Here is a 19,681-nt window from a genome sequence, read left to right as displayed (position 1 = left end):
CTTTTGGCCAAGTTTTTCACATTTTTGGAAAGGCTTTGATCAGAACTGATGTTAAACTGACAAAACAATCTATCTGAAACTATTTAACAGCATGTTACAAAATCAACTTCTTAAAAAATGTACTAATTAAAGATAAATTGTTTTATCTGAGCATTATTAATAGAAAATGTAAATATTTATTATTAGTGTATTTTATAATACCAGCATTCATAATAAGCATTTTTCATGCCCCAGAAGACCGCTTAAAATAATAGTTAATGGAAAAATTGGTAACACTTTAGGATTGTAAATTTACTATTAACTAGTTGCTTATTAGCATGCCTATTATTAACATATTGGCTGTTTATTACTATAAAGCACATATTCTGCATGACCATATTCTACATCCCTAATCCTACCCGATGCCTAAACTTAATTACCTTACTAACTATTAATAAGGAGCAAATTATGGGGTTATTGAGGCAAAAGTCATAGTTAATGGTTTGTTAATAGTGAGAATCGGACTTTAAAATAAAATGTGACCAAAAAATGAAAATTAATTTACTGTGCCCCGTGACTTTATTTTGTGGAACACAAGAGAAGATGTTTTAGGGAATGTAGTTTGGTTGTTTTTTTCATGTAATTGCAATGAATTTTCAAGCTTCAAAGAAGACCCAAAAGCACCATAAAGTATCATAAATGCAGTCCATGTGACACGCGCACTATATTCTGTCTTCTGAAGCCAGAAATGGACTAAAATCGGATTTGTTATTAACTGACGAGCTTGACATCTGCCCTGGCTTTGGTTGGCGAGATCAAGAGAGACGTAAGAACGAATCATTCTTGTGAGTTGGATTGTTTTGATGAATTCAGATTATTCACATTCATAGCAACGATGAATGATACGATTCATTTTTCGAGTTCAACTCACTAGTGATCCAGGTTAACAGCTGAAGATTATCTATTAATAATAATCTAAATTTCTTTATTCCATGAAAGAAAGAAGGTCATTTGGGTTTGGAATGAGTATGAGGAAATGATAGCTATTAACCAGCCATTTAACTATGGTTTAACATTGTGCATAAAGATTTTGAAAGAAAATGCAGTCTTATAAGTGCAGCTATCACAAACCTAACATTAACCGAATGTTTTTTTATGCATTGTTCTGATGTTTAGGACGGTGGTGATGCCCATTGCTCAGGAGTTTTCCCCAGACGTCGTGTTGGTCTCTTCAGGGTTTGACGCTGCAGAAGGACACCCTGCTCCTTTGGGAGGATACACAGTCACTGCTAAATGTAGGATATTTCTTGAAATATTATCTTGCATATGAAATATAAATTCTTATAAACAGCTTCAAATTGAAATTAATTTATATACATTTTTAAACAGTCTCAGAAAATGTATTGTGGTGGTAATGTTGCCATTGGTCTCTCCACAGGTTTCGGCTTTTTGACTCGGCAGTTGATGACGTTAGCAGGAGGACGCGTGGTTCTAGCATTAGAGGGAGGTCACGACCTTACAGCCATATGTGATGCTTCTGAGGCCTGTGTCAGCGCTCTGCTGGGACTGGAGGTCAGATTTCATGCATAAGCAAACACCTGTTATACCATTGCTGGTAACGAATAATCAGCACTCTTGTTATGTAAGGGTGTTAACATGACTTTTCTGGCAAAGTCTCATATGACGTGCTCTTTGTTTTAAAGGAAAAACAAAAACACCCTTTTTCATCTCGTTTTCTCTTAGGAACTTCTTCCTGAGTCGACTCTCCTGCAGACGCCCAATGCCAACGGAGTGCTTTCACTCCAGAGAGTGCTACAAATACAGAGTGAGTCTCTCTCGCTCCTCGTCCCAATCTGCCTCTAATTATCCTGAAATGCACTGGCTTCCTGGTAGCACACATTTGTTTAATTCTTTGCAATTAATTATAATCATGATCGTCGTTGTTTCACCACATGGTTCCTGCTCTGCCAAAATATTCCTATAAAAACAACGGTATGGGATGCACTACGTGGCGTTCACTACTTCTCTAATGCTTTCTGTGTGCTACTGACATTATCTGCCTGCGTCTATTTACAGTTTTCAACATTGTTGTTAAGACTCGTAATTCACATTTTAAAACCTGTAACCTGAACACAAAAAGAAATGCAGAATGTCCAAGCTGCTTTTTTCTGACCACAAAAGTGTGCATTGATTCATAAGGACTGGTAAATTATGTCATAATTTAGTCCTGTCTGTTAATTCTGACATTTCTGTCTCAGGTCAGTATTGGTCGTCACTGAAGCCGTTGATGGGCACAGTGGGGATGTCGTTTATGGGTGCCCAGAGGAAAGACTGTGAGGAAACGGACACAGTGAATGCGATGGCGTCCCTCTCCGTGGGGGTCTTGACCAACAAAAGGTGAGATCTGATGAAGAAATTGTGCTAAATGCAATTAATACTATTTGCCACTCCTCTATAATGCTCAATCCTGTTCTGTTTTGTACACAATTTGTTCTGTAAATTTCAGTGTGACCAAGGCTATTATTATTAACTAAAAATATTAAAAATTTTTATTAAAGGGGTCATCGGAAGCCCATTTTCAACAAGTCGATATGATTCTTTAAGGTTTTAATGAAAAGTCTATAACATACTGTGGTTAAACTATCTCAATAATAGTGAAACAACACCCTTTTCACCTACATATTATAAGGACAGGCGATTTGCAAATTCATTAAAAAAAGAAAAAAGATTCATAAAAAAAATTATACTCACTTCTTCTGGAGGTGAGGCTGAATCATGAATGATTGACGCGAACAGCTAGATTGGGGGCGCATTGCCTTCAGAAACAAAGGTAATCCACTGCATCTTCAGTGGCTCAGATGTCGGGAGAAAATTACGACTGCTATGTTCATTATTACAACCAACAACAAAACACCTCAATCTCTTAGGAGCCATTCTTGTCTACAACTGCTCCAGCATTGAAACTGATGACACAACATGTAAAAGTGAATTTTTCATCCGATGACCCCATTAAGTAAAGCTGAAATATAAATATAAGATCGAAAATTAGATTAAAAAATTAGAAATTGTGCCTTGGCAACATGAAAAATGAGAACTGGTGATAAAAACTACAACTGAAATAAAAATAAACTTTAATAGTAATATTTATATAAAAAAAGACTAATTCATAATTCAAAATATTAAGAAAACTATGATAGTATACAAATAATACTATAATATGACAGCTGCATTCTACCGAATTTACTCAGTTTAATTCAGGTAAAGCCAAATTTTCCTACAAGATTTGTTTTTTCAGAAAGGGGCTAATCTGTAATCCATTTCATGTTAATGTTTTCACAGGTGCTTGTTTCTCTTCTAATCTGTGCTGGGCTTCAGAGCTTTTGTTGCATTGTTGAGCATAAAAACCATATGCTGGTTGTTCGATGCTAAACACAAACCTCATTTTTTTACAGCCTTGCTGATGAACCCATGGAGCACGATGACGACTCCCTTTAAACCAGGTCTTTATGCGTCTGAAAACTGTCCAGTACCAAATGGCACTCCACACCGTGTGATCGAGCCGTGCCTCAAGACCAGCAGTGCCTCGGGTGGGGGCGTGGCTTCCTCATCATGGCTCCTCCCCCAAGACACCACCTCAACACTGACCACCAGCGCAGCGCTGCTAAGCTAACAACCCGCAGCTACAGTTCTGCCGGGGCTCTGGGATCCACGTCATCTTCTCCATTCACGTACCACACAAACAAACACACTAGGACGCACGAGTGTGTTTTTAACATTCACTAAAAGAATGCGCTGAAGGATTCCAGTCACTCAAATATTCACCTCCGGTGCCTCAAAAGAGACCATTTACTTTAGCTGGAGATGCGAAAGCAGATTTGCAGGAACGGTTGAGGATTATTTAACCTTTTTTAAAGGCAGCCCACTTTACTACCCCTGACAAGAGGACTGTGCTCAGAGAAAATAAGGGGTTTCCTTGCACCTGGCAACCACAAAGTGGCTTCACTCTGTGATGTCATTACTATTAACCAATTTAACCACTAAAGAAGAAAACGATCTTGACAACTGTGGGTTTTATGAATCGTAATTTTTTTTTTTTTTTTTTGCACTGTGCATTCCATAATGTGAACCGTGAAATTTTTCAAACCTCTGGGAAAAGAAAGATCTAATTCTCTATCTAGTTTTACGCTTAACGTTCATATTTTTTTAAAGTGAAGCAAAAACAGTTGCATTCTTGTCAAGTTCAGTTACATTCTACCTGCATTCCCAGCATGAAGGCTGTAAACTTGAATACTTCGAGATACTTATTTGTACTGATTTTGTGTATCTGATTTAATGCCTCATGTTTTTAAAGGCCAGAGGGACAAACCAGCTATGAGCAAGATTACTGCACACACCCACCCAAAAAAACACACATATACGCCCATATTTCTGTGCACACGTCGCATCCTTATGACCACTGTACAGTTAATATCGTGGACACAGGAAGTGCTTAAGCTTTCCCTAGACTAACTGTAAAGCAAAGTAGCTCAGTCTCGTTTTAGACCAAACTAATTTGAATATGATGTTTATATGTGTGTGCTTGTGTATCTATCAATCATATCTTTTGTCTGTTCTGTTCTCACAATCAAACCTCGATTGACCACAAGCAAAAGCGCAAAACGACATTTGAATGGGCTCTCGCGGCCACTTTAATGGCAGTGTGTAAAATTCTTTTATAACACAATTGTCTGTAGTTTTCACTGATCGTTGTTGTTTTGGACGAGGGAAATGACCAGCCTGTTAACCTGTGGAGAAGACATGTCTCAAGTTGGTGCGCAGTTGATGATTTTCTTTCATTGCTGCACACTTACTGGCTTTTTTTTTTATTTTTATGAGGGATGCATTGTTTTTGGATGGCGTTCTGTTTTCCACAGCCCCATAGATGTCTAATTCACACCAGTTGTGTGGATGAAGTTTATAGTGATATTAAATATGTCTCTCAGCCGCTGGGATTCACATTTACACCATCATCAATGAACCGAAATTAATATCACACCAGAAGACCTCACACACAGACCTCTTTAAATACTGTGCCACTCACCAACATGTTCGGTTTCAAAAACCATATCATTTCTAAACAAAAATGTCTAGTTGCATAATCCCGATGGGCCAAACCTCCAAAAATATTGCGCTGAAAATATTGCTGTACCACATGCTGTATCAGTATCTCAACGTTAATGCCATCTGGATGGTCACCGGTTGGGACGTTACATTTGACTAGTAGCACAGTTCATGGTGCTTGTTTGACTTTTGCGTTATGCTTTTGGCTTAATGAACGCCCCGACGGCTATCGATATTCATTGACACAACCCTTTACCTCTGCATTCACAACCAAATTCACACGTTAACATGCTTTCCTGCGTTCACTACAAGAAACAATCGTGACCTGGCAGTTTGCTGTTATTACGAACACGTGGAACGAAAATAGAGGCATTCCTTGTGCGATTTTTCTGTAATGCTGCAGATACAAGTGCCCAGCACCTGCCCGACCAACAAGTCTTTAATTCATCCCTTTCTTGCCTTTTACCAAACCACTGTGGATAGTTCTACGATTCCATGTAAATAGCACCATCCATTTATCGATGTTTTGTGAGGTTTCATGAAGACCCTGGGTAGCCTTTACCCATCAGACCCCCATGAAGACTGTTGTAAAATAGAGCAGATGCAGACGTTCACTCATTAATGAAGTCATAGCTAATCAATCGCTCAGAACTAGCGGCGGTCTTGCTGCATATTTATAGTACTTCAAACAGTGCACTTGCATGTCACCATCAACAAAACATGCCTGTTAATCTTCAGACAGATTGAAAGCGACTTGGTTAGTGACCAATTCGACAGCACTTAGCGACAGTTTCAGGACTGTGACTACAAACAGATCTTGACATTCCGATGCAGTTTGGACACTGATATGCGTCTTACATACAGTTCTGTTTTAGTGGTGTATTTTTACAATAGCTTTGTGCATTTGTACTGTTTTGATATACCTCTCAAAGCGCTTGTATTCTCTCGTCTCTCCGAACCCTTTATGAAGTAAAATGGAGAGCGTGTGCTGTCGTCATCGCTCGTGTAAAAGCATACCAGCGCCGTCTTAATTCGTCTTAAGTCATTTATTCCTTGTATGGACAATGTAAATAGTTTCCTACGACCAAAAGACTTCACCTACGTGCCTTGAAGTACTTTACCTGTCGACCCCACTAACTGGATCTGTTTAACAAAGCATAACAGAAATAATGTTTTCGAATCTTCATGTACTTAACGATTCCCTTGTTTATTTCCCATTTCTTTTATTTCTGTGTATAGAAAAGAATGCCTATTTTGTACTGTTTCTATCTTCCTAATTAAAAAGAAAAGCATTTTTTGTTTGCCTGAATTTCATTCGGCTTTGTCATTTTTATGTGTACGCTCTATTCTGCTGCTTATATTGTCTGAACATCAAATACCAGCGAGCTGAAAGAAATAAATCAAATCCATTCGCACACATCCATTTGTTTTCTATTAATTGAGAAACATTCACTCAGATCTACAGCATGCTCTTTTTATTTTAGCATAGCAGTGCTGTTAGAAAAATATAAGATAACTATAGTCCCTGCTGGAAATGAATACAATGCATTTTCCAGCAAAACAGCTGCTGCTGCTGATGTTATTACTAACTTGTAAAACTTGGGAAAAGCCACTAAATTCTTCAAAATAAAAAAGCTTACTCTAACATCTCGTACTGTTTAAAGATGCCATATTTTGACTTTAGCTTTATGGTGTCATGATACATTTTCAAAGGTGCATCTGTTGAAGCATATAAAAATGAATGAGTACAATTAAATATTGCACATGCACACAATCAAAGAAATCTGAAATACTTGATTAATGACTGGCCTGAAGCCACTAGATTGCCCATACTGGTCAGTGGTTCATCTGGTCACTGGTTTCTTCTAAAACGTTTAGGCTTCTGCTTTAGTTTGGGCCACTATGGCCGTGTGTTTTGCACTTTGCTTCAAACATACATCTCGTAATTGCTTTACCTAATTACACGTACTAAACAGCAGAACGTGGCACTCTTGTGGTGAGGCAGTCTGTCTTATTTCTTGCCAACCAGACATATATTTATTGAAGCCTCGAACTAAAAAGGATAATGCCAAGTTTATGTGCAAACCAAGTTCAGCTGACATTTTATTCTAATTAACTAATTAGCGGTGTCTGGATTCTAAAGAATTTGTATGAGCAGAACAAAAACACCTTGATCTATTACTTAAATCTTTTTAGGTTCATTTCTGGGGTTTTTCAATTTCTAATTTGTTAAATGACTTTTTTTATAGCACTAAAAGGCATAAATAAGTACATCTCATAACTTTAACGTAACGTGGTACTTCACTCAAAAATGAAAATGATGTCATTAATTACTCGCCATCATGTCGTTCCAAACCTGTAAGACCTTCGTTCATCTTCGGAACACAAATTAAGATAGTTTTGATGAAATCCGAGAGCTTTCTGGCCCTCCATAGATAGGAACACAACTACCACGTTCAAAGCCCAGAAAGCTAGTAAAGACATCATTAAAATAGCCCATGTGACATCAGTGGATCAACCTCAATTCCATGAAGTTACGAAAATACCTTTTGTTCGCAAAGAATAATAAATAATGACTTTATTCAAATAAGGACATTATTTAACGATTTCTTCTCTTCTGGGTCAGTCTTCGCCGAGAGAATCGTGATGCATGTGTGTGGTGCTGCTGAACACTGAAAAAAAATGTTTAAGGTAAGTGGTCGCAAACTATTTATTTTAGCTACATTTAATTAAATGTATATATATGTTGAAAGTTAGTCACCTAAATTAGTTTATTTAAATGTAGCTAAAATAAATTGATTGCAACCACTTACCTTAAAAAAATAAGTCAATGAATCATTTTTTTCAGTGAACGTGGATACACTGCGTAAAACATAAAACAGTCTTCGTAAACATATCTTACGATTTCGACAGAGAAGGATGACTTATTCGAACCAGAATATACAGACGATGAACTCTCATGAACGTTGAAGACTGACATGGAAGAGAAGAACATTTTTTCTTTGAGTATAAAAAGTAGCCTTGAACGTGGTAGTTGTGTTGCTGTCTATGCAGTTTCAGAAAGCTCTCGGATTTCATCGAAAAAATATCAACATTTTTGTTCTGAAGATGAACGAAGTTTGTACAACATGGGTTTGGAACAACATGAGGGTGAGTAATTAATGACAGAATTTTTGGGTGAACTATCCCTTTAATGCATTTGCTAATCACCAAGTCATTTTGCAGAATTAATCTTACAGCTTTATTTTTTTTTAAACGTAACAACGAATGTGGTATATACCATGACACAATTGTTACACTGTCACAGAAGCAATAATGTTGGCTAATATACAGCATAAATGACAAGCGCAACAACTCTGAAATGATCAGCTCTGTATATCAGGTAATATAGTGAGTCTACGTAGCATTTTTCCATCAGGCTAGCTGGTATAGGTTGGCTATAAGTGTAGAGTCCTTATGTCAGTCAGTGTCTGCCTCTGCGGGTCCATACATAATCAAAGTCAATGAACGCTGGTCTCAAATCAGCACTCTGCCACTCAATCAGAGTCATTTCCAGAGTTTGAATCAGAGTCGTGTGGAATAATCTGAACAATCTTAGTTCCTAGGGATGGTGGAGGGTCATTTTATTTTTTGCATTTTGTTGTATTGCTCCATTAGAAGAAGGGAAAGATTGTTGGCTTGTAGTTGAAGCATGATGTCCTCTGGGATAGTGGTATACTGTTGAGTCAGACAGAAGGGGAAGAACATGTCAGAAATGTGCTTGATAATCAAAATGACTAACACATTTATATGGACAGTATATATTTGATTTGTATATGCATGGGTTGTTCACATATAGCTTTTGAGGTAAAAAAAAATATATATATATATAAAGTCTACATGGAATATTTTGCTGTTTAAAAAATGCATTTGTCACATATCATTTAAAAATGGACTTGTGAAGGTGTAAAGGTTATGCAAACATATTGCATGAAACATTGAGGAGAGGAAGTATTTGATGTTTGGATCTGGATTACTTCATAAACAGCTTTATTTAAATTGCTCAATCAGAATCTGCACGTCATCTCAGCCTAAAGCGAAAGAATCATTCTCATGAGCACCGGCAAACACGTTGACTCATCTCACGTAAACGAAGGACATTGCTAAAGTAATACAGTATGTGGTGAATACGACTAGTCCAAGGAAACCACAACCCAAAATAAATCCTGACAAAGAGCTATAATTACTATGTTTCCATTAACAGTTCACATTTTTTCACAAATCAGCCAATCAAGACTGGATGACTAAAAAAACCATACCTGAAGATGGAATTTTAATTGATTATGACAACTGCCAGAACTGGTTAATAAAAGTGGTACAAAGTTGAACTTCACTTGTCTTTGAAGATGTTTTTTGTTATTTGTGATTTTGGTTGTTTAGGAGCTCCATCGAGGCTAAAAGCATTGTAATAGGTTTATTTTCAAAGATTTGTTTTAAAGTGTGTACAATGTATTGCTAATATTTTTCCATTTAAATGCAGAATGTAAGAAACTGCTCCACAGAAAAATGCATACATGTCATGTCTATTGGTGCCAGGGTAAGTTCTGCACATCCCTTGCCTGTACTTTTATCAAGTATTTGTTTATTTGATTACAATGACAGCTAGAGACTCTAACAGCACATTTTCTCCCAAACTCAGTGCAGAGATGTGAAAAATGTGTAGAGATTTAGTCTGGACGTGAGCTCAACTAACTGTTGCAGAATATATTTGTTTCAGTTGCGTTTACAGGGGAATTTCACCATCCTAAAACTACACAATGCCAGCTCAATATTTCCCAACTCTCGAAGTGCCCAAAAATCAATACCATCGATAAGCCACGAAAATCTTCCTCTTCATATATGTTAACATCAAACTGAATTAGTGTGTGTATTTTTGTGTGTTGTATGGCGTGTATCTCTTACACACACACACACACCTCTGTAACACCCCACAACTGTTTCCAATCATTAGGTTCCTGCATGTCTAGGCCCGGTCGCCTCTGATTGCACGACACTGGATACGAGATCCCGTGAAGGGCAGAGGGAGGGCGATTTACACCCGTGGGCTATAGGAGAGTCCTCTCCACCTTTCCCTGCTTCCTGTTCACTCACTTTTCTTTTCCTTTAATGATTTTTCTTTGTTCCCGGTTATCTTTAACAGCAACACATGGCCCCTGGTTCTCAGAACGACATCATGGTGGAAAATGTGAAATAAGTACATACTTGTTTTAAATACATATTAATTACATAGTTATTACCTGTGTACTAACATATAAATAGTTATACATAAATTTAGTTATAAATATGCATGACCAACACAAAATTATGCAGACAATAACTTCATAAAAACGTCTGTCTGTCTGTCTTTTTTTTTTTTTTTTTTTATGATACTTACATGCAGTATATTTAAATGTACTTGTGGTTAAGGCTATACTATGAAATGCAAAGAAGAGGCTATGCTACTAGGCCTGCGTATGATAACCTTAACAGTGGAATATCACAAGCTGGAATTTGTGCTGAGTCGTATTTAAAGTAAATGTTTACAATAAACATAGATCACGTGACATGAATAAATTTGTCAATGGGAATAAAAATAATATCCGTTCTTGGTGTGTATAAGTGGAAACTCCAGAATCTTGGAAGAGGAGTTTCACATTCATGTTCATGTCTTCTCAAAATGGCTATTATCTTACAAATTCTTGAGACAGCATGTTTTTTATGCATTTCATTTTCATACCAATAACCTGGGGTTGGAATCGTTTTTTGTTTTTTTTTTCCATTTAAACCAACTGACATATGTTTGAAGTTACAAATTCCTAATCTGAAATTGTTAGCATTTAGTCCATTATAAATGAGTACAACGTTTAGATCAGATTATTTCTGCAAAGAATTATTAAATGGACAATATCCAGCACATTGTAAAAATATCCTCCCTCAGACAGCTATCGTAAAAGTAATGTCTTGTCTGTTTTTTGTTTTGTTTTTGTTGCAAACAGTTTGCTTCTAATGCCTGCAGATCTTTAACCAGATTTTGAGTCTACCATACAGTCAAGATAAATATTAGCACAATTATTACGCAGCATTGAACAAACTTTTAATTTATAAATGTGCATTTTTTTTCATTCTGTTGAATTTGCTGTGTAAATGTGATTCTGAAACAGGTTAACTGTTCATTATACCAATGGCATCAGTTCAGCGGGTGAGAGCTACCCCAGCTGGTTAAAGGTCCAGCCACAAAAACAAGTTCTGTTCCAGTGCTGCCCAAGCCACAATAAGGGCCAGGAGGCAGTAACAACAAACCCCTGAAAAAAACCTTTAGGTGTTAATACCCTTACAGATTGTTATATTATTAAAAGTAATATCTTAACTTGATGTTTGTTGTAACTGGGCACAGCGCTTCCACGATCAGCGCTTTTTAAAACAGCATACAGTACAGCCTCTGTCTGTATGAATTCTGCTATATATATATATATTTACTAAGAGAATGCGCTCTGCATTCTCTGTGGAATTAATTCAACAACTGTTTTGGGTGCATGTTTGATTATCCATAATTCCACATACACCATAAATGGAACAAAGGTAAATATCGCCCCTAAATTCACTGAACACTGATTGTATGATGTAGCCTATGTAATAAAATAAATCCAACAAGTCCGTAATCAATGAGCAAGTCCTTTTTTCATATTTGTGATAAAGCGTGAACTTGCAGATCAACAACTTGAACTAAACCAGATCCATGTGCTCATATCAGCTACCATATGCCATAACATTTCACTGACATACCTGTAGAGGGTTGCTCTGAGAAAAAGTGAAAAGATCGTTGTTGGAAGGTCAGAGGTCAGCTTTAGGGAGGGTCAAGTCATGGAAGCAGGAGTCAAATGGCTGTTGCTGGTGAATTTGAAGCCATAGCTAGTAGACAGACAGCGATAGATTTAATAATCAGAGTCACTTTCTCTGGGACAGCATGCAGGTTCAGAGTTCAGAGGCTGGTTGGATCTGGAGGGTCGTATAGAGCTGTAGGATCAGGAACGGGTGAACGTCTAGTGAGTGGCGGACATGGACCAAGCGCCCTCCATCCTCCATACGGAGAAGGCGTAGCTCAGCCTTTCGTGGGCCAGGTAGTTACAACTGGCCAGCTTGGCATCCATTTCATCGCTCTGGAGAACCTGGTAGAGAAAGTCGATGTATCTGGAAGCCAGTTTGAGGATCTGAATCTTGCTCAGTTTGTCTGAAGGCAACGTGGGGATGATCTTCCGCAGCGAGGCGAAAGCGTCGTTTAGGGACTGCGTGCGCTGCCGTTCCCTGACGTTAGCGATTACCCGTTGCGTGTGGAGGTCCTCGAACGGTTGCCCGGGCACAGGTGACACCGTGCTCACGGTGGGCACTAAGGAGGCCACAGAGGTCGATGAGGAAGAAGGAGAACCCCTCTTGGGCCGCTTGGGGCAGGAGGGAGTGAGCGTAGACGGGCCCTCCAGTGACGTCTTGTCGTCCTGTGCTAGGGGTCCGCCAGGCTCTTTCTTGGGACCTGTCAGCCGCTTTCGAGGACCCGTTGGTGGCGCAACAACGACAGGGCACTTGTTAGGGCGACGTTCTTGCTCCTCTTCACTGGGTAGGACCCCACCCTCGGGAAAGTCACCACAAGACTGTTCCTCTCGCATGACGCTCAGTCGTCCTTGTCAATCCCGTGCTTCTATCCTATTTCGCTTCTTTGTTTGTGGCCCAATTCTTTGCCTTGGACAATTTTAAAGGAAAGCAACACAAATCACAGCAAAAAGCGAGAAGGTGCTTTTTCTGAACTCAAGAAGGTGCCAGATCATGCGGCCATTCATCTGGGTTCGTAAAAATCTCAGTCTCCTCAGTACGTCATGTAGCTCTAGGTCAGTTCTTGAAACTCAAAATCACTATCTGGTTGTCAGGTCTTTTATAAAGGCCAGTGCCTAAGTCTTCCAAAGCCCTCCCTACTTTGATCAGCCATTGGTTAAGAGGTGGATTGGTTGAGGGGTGGAGCCGCTCAAAGGAAACAGGAAGGCGATGCACGTCGCGATTGGAGGATAGAGCCAGAGGGAAGGGGCCGCGATCTAAGGTGGCGGCAAAGACTCTGCTGTAGAGTTTTCTTGAAATTGTCTGAAGCATATTGGTTCCAGATTTCTCCTGAAACAAGCCTTCGGTCCATACACACCCCCTCCACCACTCCAGCACCCTCCACCTCCTCTTTTTTTCCCCAGCACAGCCCAAGACAGACAATAGGAGGGAGCCGAGAAGCAGGCTTGCTGTTTTGCATGCTGTTTCATGCTGTCTCTCTGTTGGATTTATGGCACGGTGAGGTTATCAAGGGTAAACTGAACTTTATTTCGAACATGCTGAGTGAAAACTAAACATCACTGAGTGTCTATGAACAAGAGCATTTCTCAGACCTGTCCTTGCATTTAGAAGTGGGACTGTGAGTCAGTTTTTGTATATTGCTCATTGTATGTGCGTGAATATTCACCTGTGAGTGAATTTACTTGTAGGCTAGTGGGAAACGTGCACATCTCACATGCACATAGTTTCAAATAAACATGAACATAAACACATAAGATTATTGAATGGGTTACACTTTAGAATACTGTTTCTTACTTACTGCATAACTAATAAGGAGTTACTGAAGAACTAACAGGTAATGATTCATTAACACTTAGCGCACTACTGTTAACTACTAAGGAAGATGTGTTAACTAATCAGTATGTAATACAATTTTATGATTGTGTTAAGTAACAGTTAGCTAAACAATAACTAATGTATTCTGTCACACCTCCTGAAGAACTACTATTAATTATCTACTAGTTAAGGTTCAATAAAAATAATTATGAAGTAACTACTAATGAACAGTCATACACAATTACATCGAGTTGTGACCCTTTCATATAAATGTTATTAGCAGTAGTAGCAGTATGAAAATGCAATATTAATAAATGCAATACATTTTACAGAGGTTTGCCTGTATAGTGAATTGTTTCGAGTTTGTTTTGTAAGAAATCAGCATCCGATAGGCACCCCACCACCTCTCCAGTGCCATGCGATAACTTGCCTTAGTTTTTATATTTTATATAAAGTACTGTATGTGTGCCTCCTCAGCATATACCATATTACCATTAATTCAATTTCTGTATGTAAGGCAAGGACTGAGGGAGAGTGAAAATACAGGTAACCCATTAGTAATTAATAAAGGATTATTAGATAATTCCGCAAGAATTACTTAGAACCTGAAACAGTATTCTAAAGTGAAAACATAGGGAGCCCATTAGTAATTAATAAATAATTATCAAATAATTATGCAGGACTTATTTTGAACCTGCAAGAATAGGCCTATTCTAAAGTGAAAATATAGCGAAACCTTTAGTAATTAATAAGGATTTAATTACTTATATGGGAGCTGGGCTCAGGGAAACTGCCGTTAACTAGGCATTAACACAACACAAAAACTACCTAAGACTAAAAAACAAATATGACCCAACAGCTTCATCCCAGTGTTTCAGAAAAGAAATTAATAAATTAATTGATTAATTAACAAACCACCATTTTACAGAGTGTACTGTATCTGTAGTAAGTTGGATAGTTATGGCAAGACAGTTGAGTTGCGGTTTCTTTCCGAAGCAGATTTCCTACAGAACAAGGAAATTATTTACCATACAGGCAAAAACATAAGGGGTGAGAACCAGAAAGGCTTAAGTGACATTTCACTAACTTTACAGGAGGGCCAAAACAAAAACTTACCATAGGTTGATCTGACTTTGTGCACTGATTTCAATCGTTTATAATAAAAATTTGTATACTCATGGATGACAGTATACTTTTGCCAGTATATATATATATATATTAAATATATCCATTTCACCCAAAATGTCACTTACGCCCTTCTGGTTCTCACCCCTCGTTATGTACAATTATAGTAATGAGTCCTTTTGGGTGTGCAGCAAACAAAATGCATATTTCATTTCCATTATAGGCTAATAATAGTAGTAGTAGACTGTAACAAAGTTGGTACTATAGTGTCCTTAAGTGGCCTACTTATAATTTTACTGGAGTAATATTTTATTGGGTATCTGTACTTTTACTCAAGTACTTGATTTGTGGGCCACAACCTGATTATTATAGTGACTATTTGCGTATAATTGTTCAGTAGTAGTTATTTCATAGTTATTTTTATTGAACCTTAACTAGTAGATAATTAATAGTAGTTCTTCAGGAGGTGTGACAGAATACATTAGTTATTGTTTAGCTAACTGTTACTTAACACAATCATAAAATTGTATTACATACTGATTAGTTAACACATCTTCCATAGTAGTTAACAGTAGTGCGCTAAGTGTTAATGAATCATTACCTGTTAGTTCTTCAGTAACTCCTTATTAGTTATGCAGTAAGTAAGAAACGGTATTCTAAAGTGTTACCATTGAATGTACAACATTTTGTTTCACATAAAACATTTTAAAGAATCATATCAGCATACTATTAGCTAGTGTTTTGTTTGAGTCTGAGGAAAAACAGGGGCTGGAGTCAGGACTGGCGTAGACCACAAAGTGAATCTGGACATGAATTAATACATCACATCAATATTTTTAGCTTTATTTTGACCTTTAAGACTAAATACAATGTGTCAATTTAAATGAAACCATACTTGTCTTGATTGTATCCTGTCATTGTGATTGTTAATTTAATTTCAGAATCTCATAACGAGTGTCCTGCTAAACTTAAAATTGGTTTCAGAACCAAAGCGCATTCTATGAAATTCAAAAACACAATGAATTCATTTCTGAACAGAAATGGCACTCTAATCAACAGTTAAATGCAAACAATGGGCCTCATTTTTCAGTGTCTCTCTAGCAGATTAAGAAAAATGACAGATCTGTTATGTAGCCGTGGGGTGCAGCAATCATTTCAAAAGAGAGAGGGACAGAACGTTCAGTGGAAGACCAAGACATTTCTGATCAATGACTAAGTGACCTAGTCATGTAATTGTATCCTATTTGTATGGTCTTGCTATTTTAATTTTTTGGTAATAAAGAACAGAAGAACATCATGCAGTTTCAGGAGTGGTCAGAAGCCAGACTTGGGCTGACCTGTGAGTGTTAGTTCAGTGTTTGTCCTGTAGTACTCCATATATAACACACCTGATTCAACATTATCAGCACATTAACAGAGGCCCCAAGAACTAAGTGCCAGATACAGGGGAAATACAAAATCTGCATTGTTAGAGGGCTATTCACAGTTATAACTGTAAAAATGTCAAATGTCAGCTGTCATTTCACAATTATTTACTGTAAAAATAACAGTAACTTACTGTGAAAGTAATGTAACTAGTTTACAGTAATGTACTGTGATTTTACATACAGTAATTTACTGTGAAAGTAATGCAACTAGTAGCCTGTAATTTACTGTGAATTTTCGGTCAATTTTTTTTGTGTACATCTAAGAGATATGCAGCATACAGTAACGCCAACTTGTATATTTCAGATATGCAATGGACACAGTTTTCAGTCACAAATATTTATTCCTTCTGCTTTGCTGAAACTCCTTTACCTAATTTGGTTTTCCTGGTCAAAAATTGGCAGGCTTTTAAAAATTGCTTGTAAATCTCGTATCATGCTATATTATCACCAAATCTTGGAGTCCATCTTTTTGTCAACTTGTTTTCTTTCAATTAGCACAAGTTTTGTATTTCTTTTTGGAACTGACTGATTGTAGGCCTCACTGATCTGAGTTTATGCACCTCAGTTTTTGAGGAAAAACTATATTTGAGGACAATTTTGCCAATTTTCCCTCAAAAACTGAGGTGCGTTTGCGCTGATCAATGAGGTCTCAGTCAGTCACAAAACAAAAACACCTGTATAAGCAAGTTTTGTAGGTTTGTAGGTAAAAAAAAACAAAAACAAACATGATCAAAAACATTTTGGGAGGTTGTCATACCATGTGCAAGTATTAAGTAAGTTTTAATACAATGCGATAACATTAACTAGCATTTTTCAGAAAAAACAAATATGGGGTCAAAATGACGGGAACACAATATGAGGTTAAATAAAGCAGAAAGTAAAAATTCATGCACATGCGTGACAAGATTAAGAGCATTCATAGTAAGACTTGAGACCAGATACAAGTCCCAAGATTGAATTTTATGTACCTTATTACTCTATTATGTACACAAATGAGATCACATTGGATTAATATAATTTAAAACCTGCAGAAACACCTTGACCTATCAGCACGTTTAGGTGGAACAAGAAATGGAAACAATGTCAAAAATCTACTTTCATGGTCCAACAGTCTTTTTATTTATGTATTTAAAGGTTTTAAAGCACTTTTTAGCACCCTTGGGGGAATTTATTTATTTGTATTTATTTATTTAGCTTTTTTTAATTTCATATTACAGTACAATATATAATTGGAAAATAGGAAAAAAGAAAAAGCAATGGCACAAGTCGATTATTGACATTGCTAATATGAGCTCCGTGTCTAAATGTATTAAAGCATGTGCACTAACCGCTAGGCTACGGCTCTATTATCATTTATTTGTGAATGGTGTTCACATTTATAGATGTTTTTTTTTTAAATATCATTAAATGTGCATGTACAGTGACCCATTCCACATTGCTCCGTTTTGTCACAAAGAGTTGGAGGCACTTTCACTGGCATTTTAGCTTGTTTAGATTTGCACCATGGTGGTCCCTGTCTAAATCAGCCTCCGGAGCAAATCCGATCACATGTCCCTCCCACACCGTGCACCTGCGTCTGATCAAGACATTTATACACCGCAACGTCACCGAAACTCTCTGACAGGAAATAAACAGCTTAGGGGTACCGGAGTTATGGAGAAACTATACGACGGCTGATATAAACAATGGTGCGCTGCGAGAGTTTTGGACAGGAGTGGATTAGAATTGGGTCAGGGATAGTAACTCAGGATCCCCTGTTGAAAGTGGTACTGGGGTCCACAAGCCTCTCTTGAGTCGCAGCAAATCTCTGTCCTGAATATGAAAGCATGTGGCATGTGCACACGGCACAATAACTAAAACCTTATCCAGTGTTACAGCTGGTGATTACAGTTTACTCTTTATTTGTGTTATTGCTGTGTTATTTGAGCAACACTTTAGTATAGGGACCAATTCCCACTATTAACTAGTTACTCAGTAGCATGCCTATTATTAACATATTGGCTGTTTATTAGTGCTTATAAAGCACATATTCTGCATGACCATATTCTACATCCTTAATCCTGTCCAATACCTAAACTTCACAACTACCTTACTAACTATTAATAAGCAGCAAGCTAGGAGTTTATTGAGGCAAAAGTTGTAGTTAATGGTTTGTAAATAGCGAGAATTGGATTTTAAAATAAAGTGTGACCAGTATTTTTATAAGTTTTTAAATGGGCCAAAATATGCATAATGTTATACACTGACACAACATAAACTTATCATTTCTTCAAAACGAGTGTGTTGTAAAATGCATGGAGCAACACTTAATTTTTTTATGTATCTTCATCTATTGATTTGTTCCGAATCACATTAAAATTCAATTCAAACATACAATGACACCTCTTTTATGATGAGAATGGTTAATTCATGCATTAAAGGTGATTTTAAAAAAAAAACGTCAGGGTGATACAACTTAACAAATATTATACAGAAGAAAATATCCTCATGAAAGGATCATTCTTGAGAAGAAAATGTAATTATTACTTAATTACATAAATTAATTCTTAGTTTAATTCATTCTTAAATCAATTTTTAAGAAGATGTGGCATATTTTAAAAGAATCCTTTTAGCCCCTTTTTCAAGGTGTAAGGAAAACATGTTAACTTTTACTTGAAGGTTACACCACATGACATTATTTTTTCTTTTGAAAACGATGTAAAAGTTTTTCAAAACCATATAAAACAAATACAAATACAAAGAGTGCATTTTTTTATATTTGGTGCATGTTTTAAACTAGATTTGTAAGACTTTTCCTTGGTTTTTACACGGACACACATATACAAACCATGTGCCTTCATGCAGTTTTCTGCCCAATCTTTCACATGCGCAAATGCATGCCAACCCTGAATTACCAGCACACACATATAAGACATCAACCAATGAATATACTGTAACAGAGTATATGATGCTACACACAGGACCAGGAAAGAGAAACATGAAAGAAAGTGCAGGAAAAAGGAAGAAATGTTGGCGAGTGTGAACCAGAGAATCTGTGGCAGGTTTGGTTTTCTTAGACCTCTCACCTTGCGTGCAACCACGTTGTTGCCTCAGTAACGTGGAGGAATTTCTGACGGGGAAAAAACAAAAGGCCCGCTCTCAGAAAAGAAGAAAAATGCGACTGAGAGGCCGAGAAAAAAAGCAAAGAGGGAAAAAGCAAAGCACTGGTCAAACAGAACCATATGGGAGAGTGTGGGGCTGGCTTTGATCTTGGCCCACCGCCTGATTGATGCTGCGCATTTCATTTCCTCGTCAAGGCCGTGACATAATGTTTCACTAACACTCAAGACCCCTCGCTCTCCTCTTCCAGCGCTCTTCTCTATCCTCATCTCAATCCCCTCGTGCCTGATTCACCC

General features: G+C 37.5%; 2 protein-coding genes across 4 annotated transcripts in view; one reads left to right on the top strand and one right to left on the bottom strand.

Moving 5' to 3' along the window:
• The window catches only part of LOC306859727 (histone deacetylase 7-like), an 82,573-nt gene extending 76,076 nt beyond the window's left edge, over window positions 1-6,497 (top strand). For all 3 annotated transcript variants that reach the window (XM_079400947.1, XM_079400949.1, XM_079400948.1), the window contains exons 22-26: window positions 1,156-1,274; window positions 1,418-1,551; window positions 1,723-1,804; window positions 2,238-2,376; window positions 3,432-6,497. In XM_079400947.1, coding sequence (XP_079257073.1) covers window positions 1,156-1,274; window positions 1,418-1,551; window positions 1,723-1,804; window positions 2,238-2,376; window positions 3,432-3,474 — 517 coding nt within the window. In that variant the 3' untranslated portion in view covers window positions 3,475-6,497. The remainder of the gene's footprint in view (window positions 1-1,155; window positions 1,275-1,417; window positions 1,552-1,722; window positions 1,805-2,237; window positions 2,377-3,431) is intronic.
• Window positions 6,498-7,903: 1,406 nt separating this feature from the next.
• LOC306859736 (uncharacterized protein) lies at window positions 7,904-12,991 on the bottom strand. The gene is made up of 2 exons (XM_079400962.1): window positions 11,881-12,991; window positions 7,904-8,796 (listed from the first exon to the last, which is right to left on the bottom strand). The coding sequence occupies exon 1, from the start codon at window positions 12,753-12,755 to the stop codon at window positions 12,138-12,140; it is 618 nt and encodes a 205-aa protein (XP_079257088.1). The 5' UTR covers window positions 12,756-12,991; the 3' UTR covers window positions 7,904-8,796; window positions 11,881-12,137.
• Between the last annotated feature and the right edge of the window lie 6,690 nt (window positions 12,992-19,681).

This window comes from Barbus barbus (genome assembly GCF_936440315.1).
Source record: "Barbus barbus genome assembly, chromosome: 40".
Lineage (NCBI taxonomy): Eukaryota > Metazoa > Chordata > Actinopteri > Cypriniformes > Cyprinidae > Barbus > Barbus barbus.
This window is presented reverse-complemented; position numbering and strand designations above follow the sequence as displayed.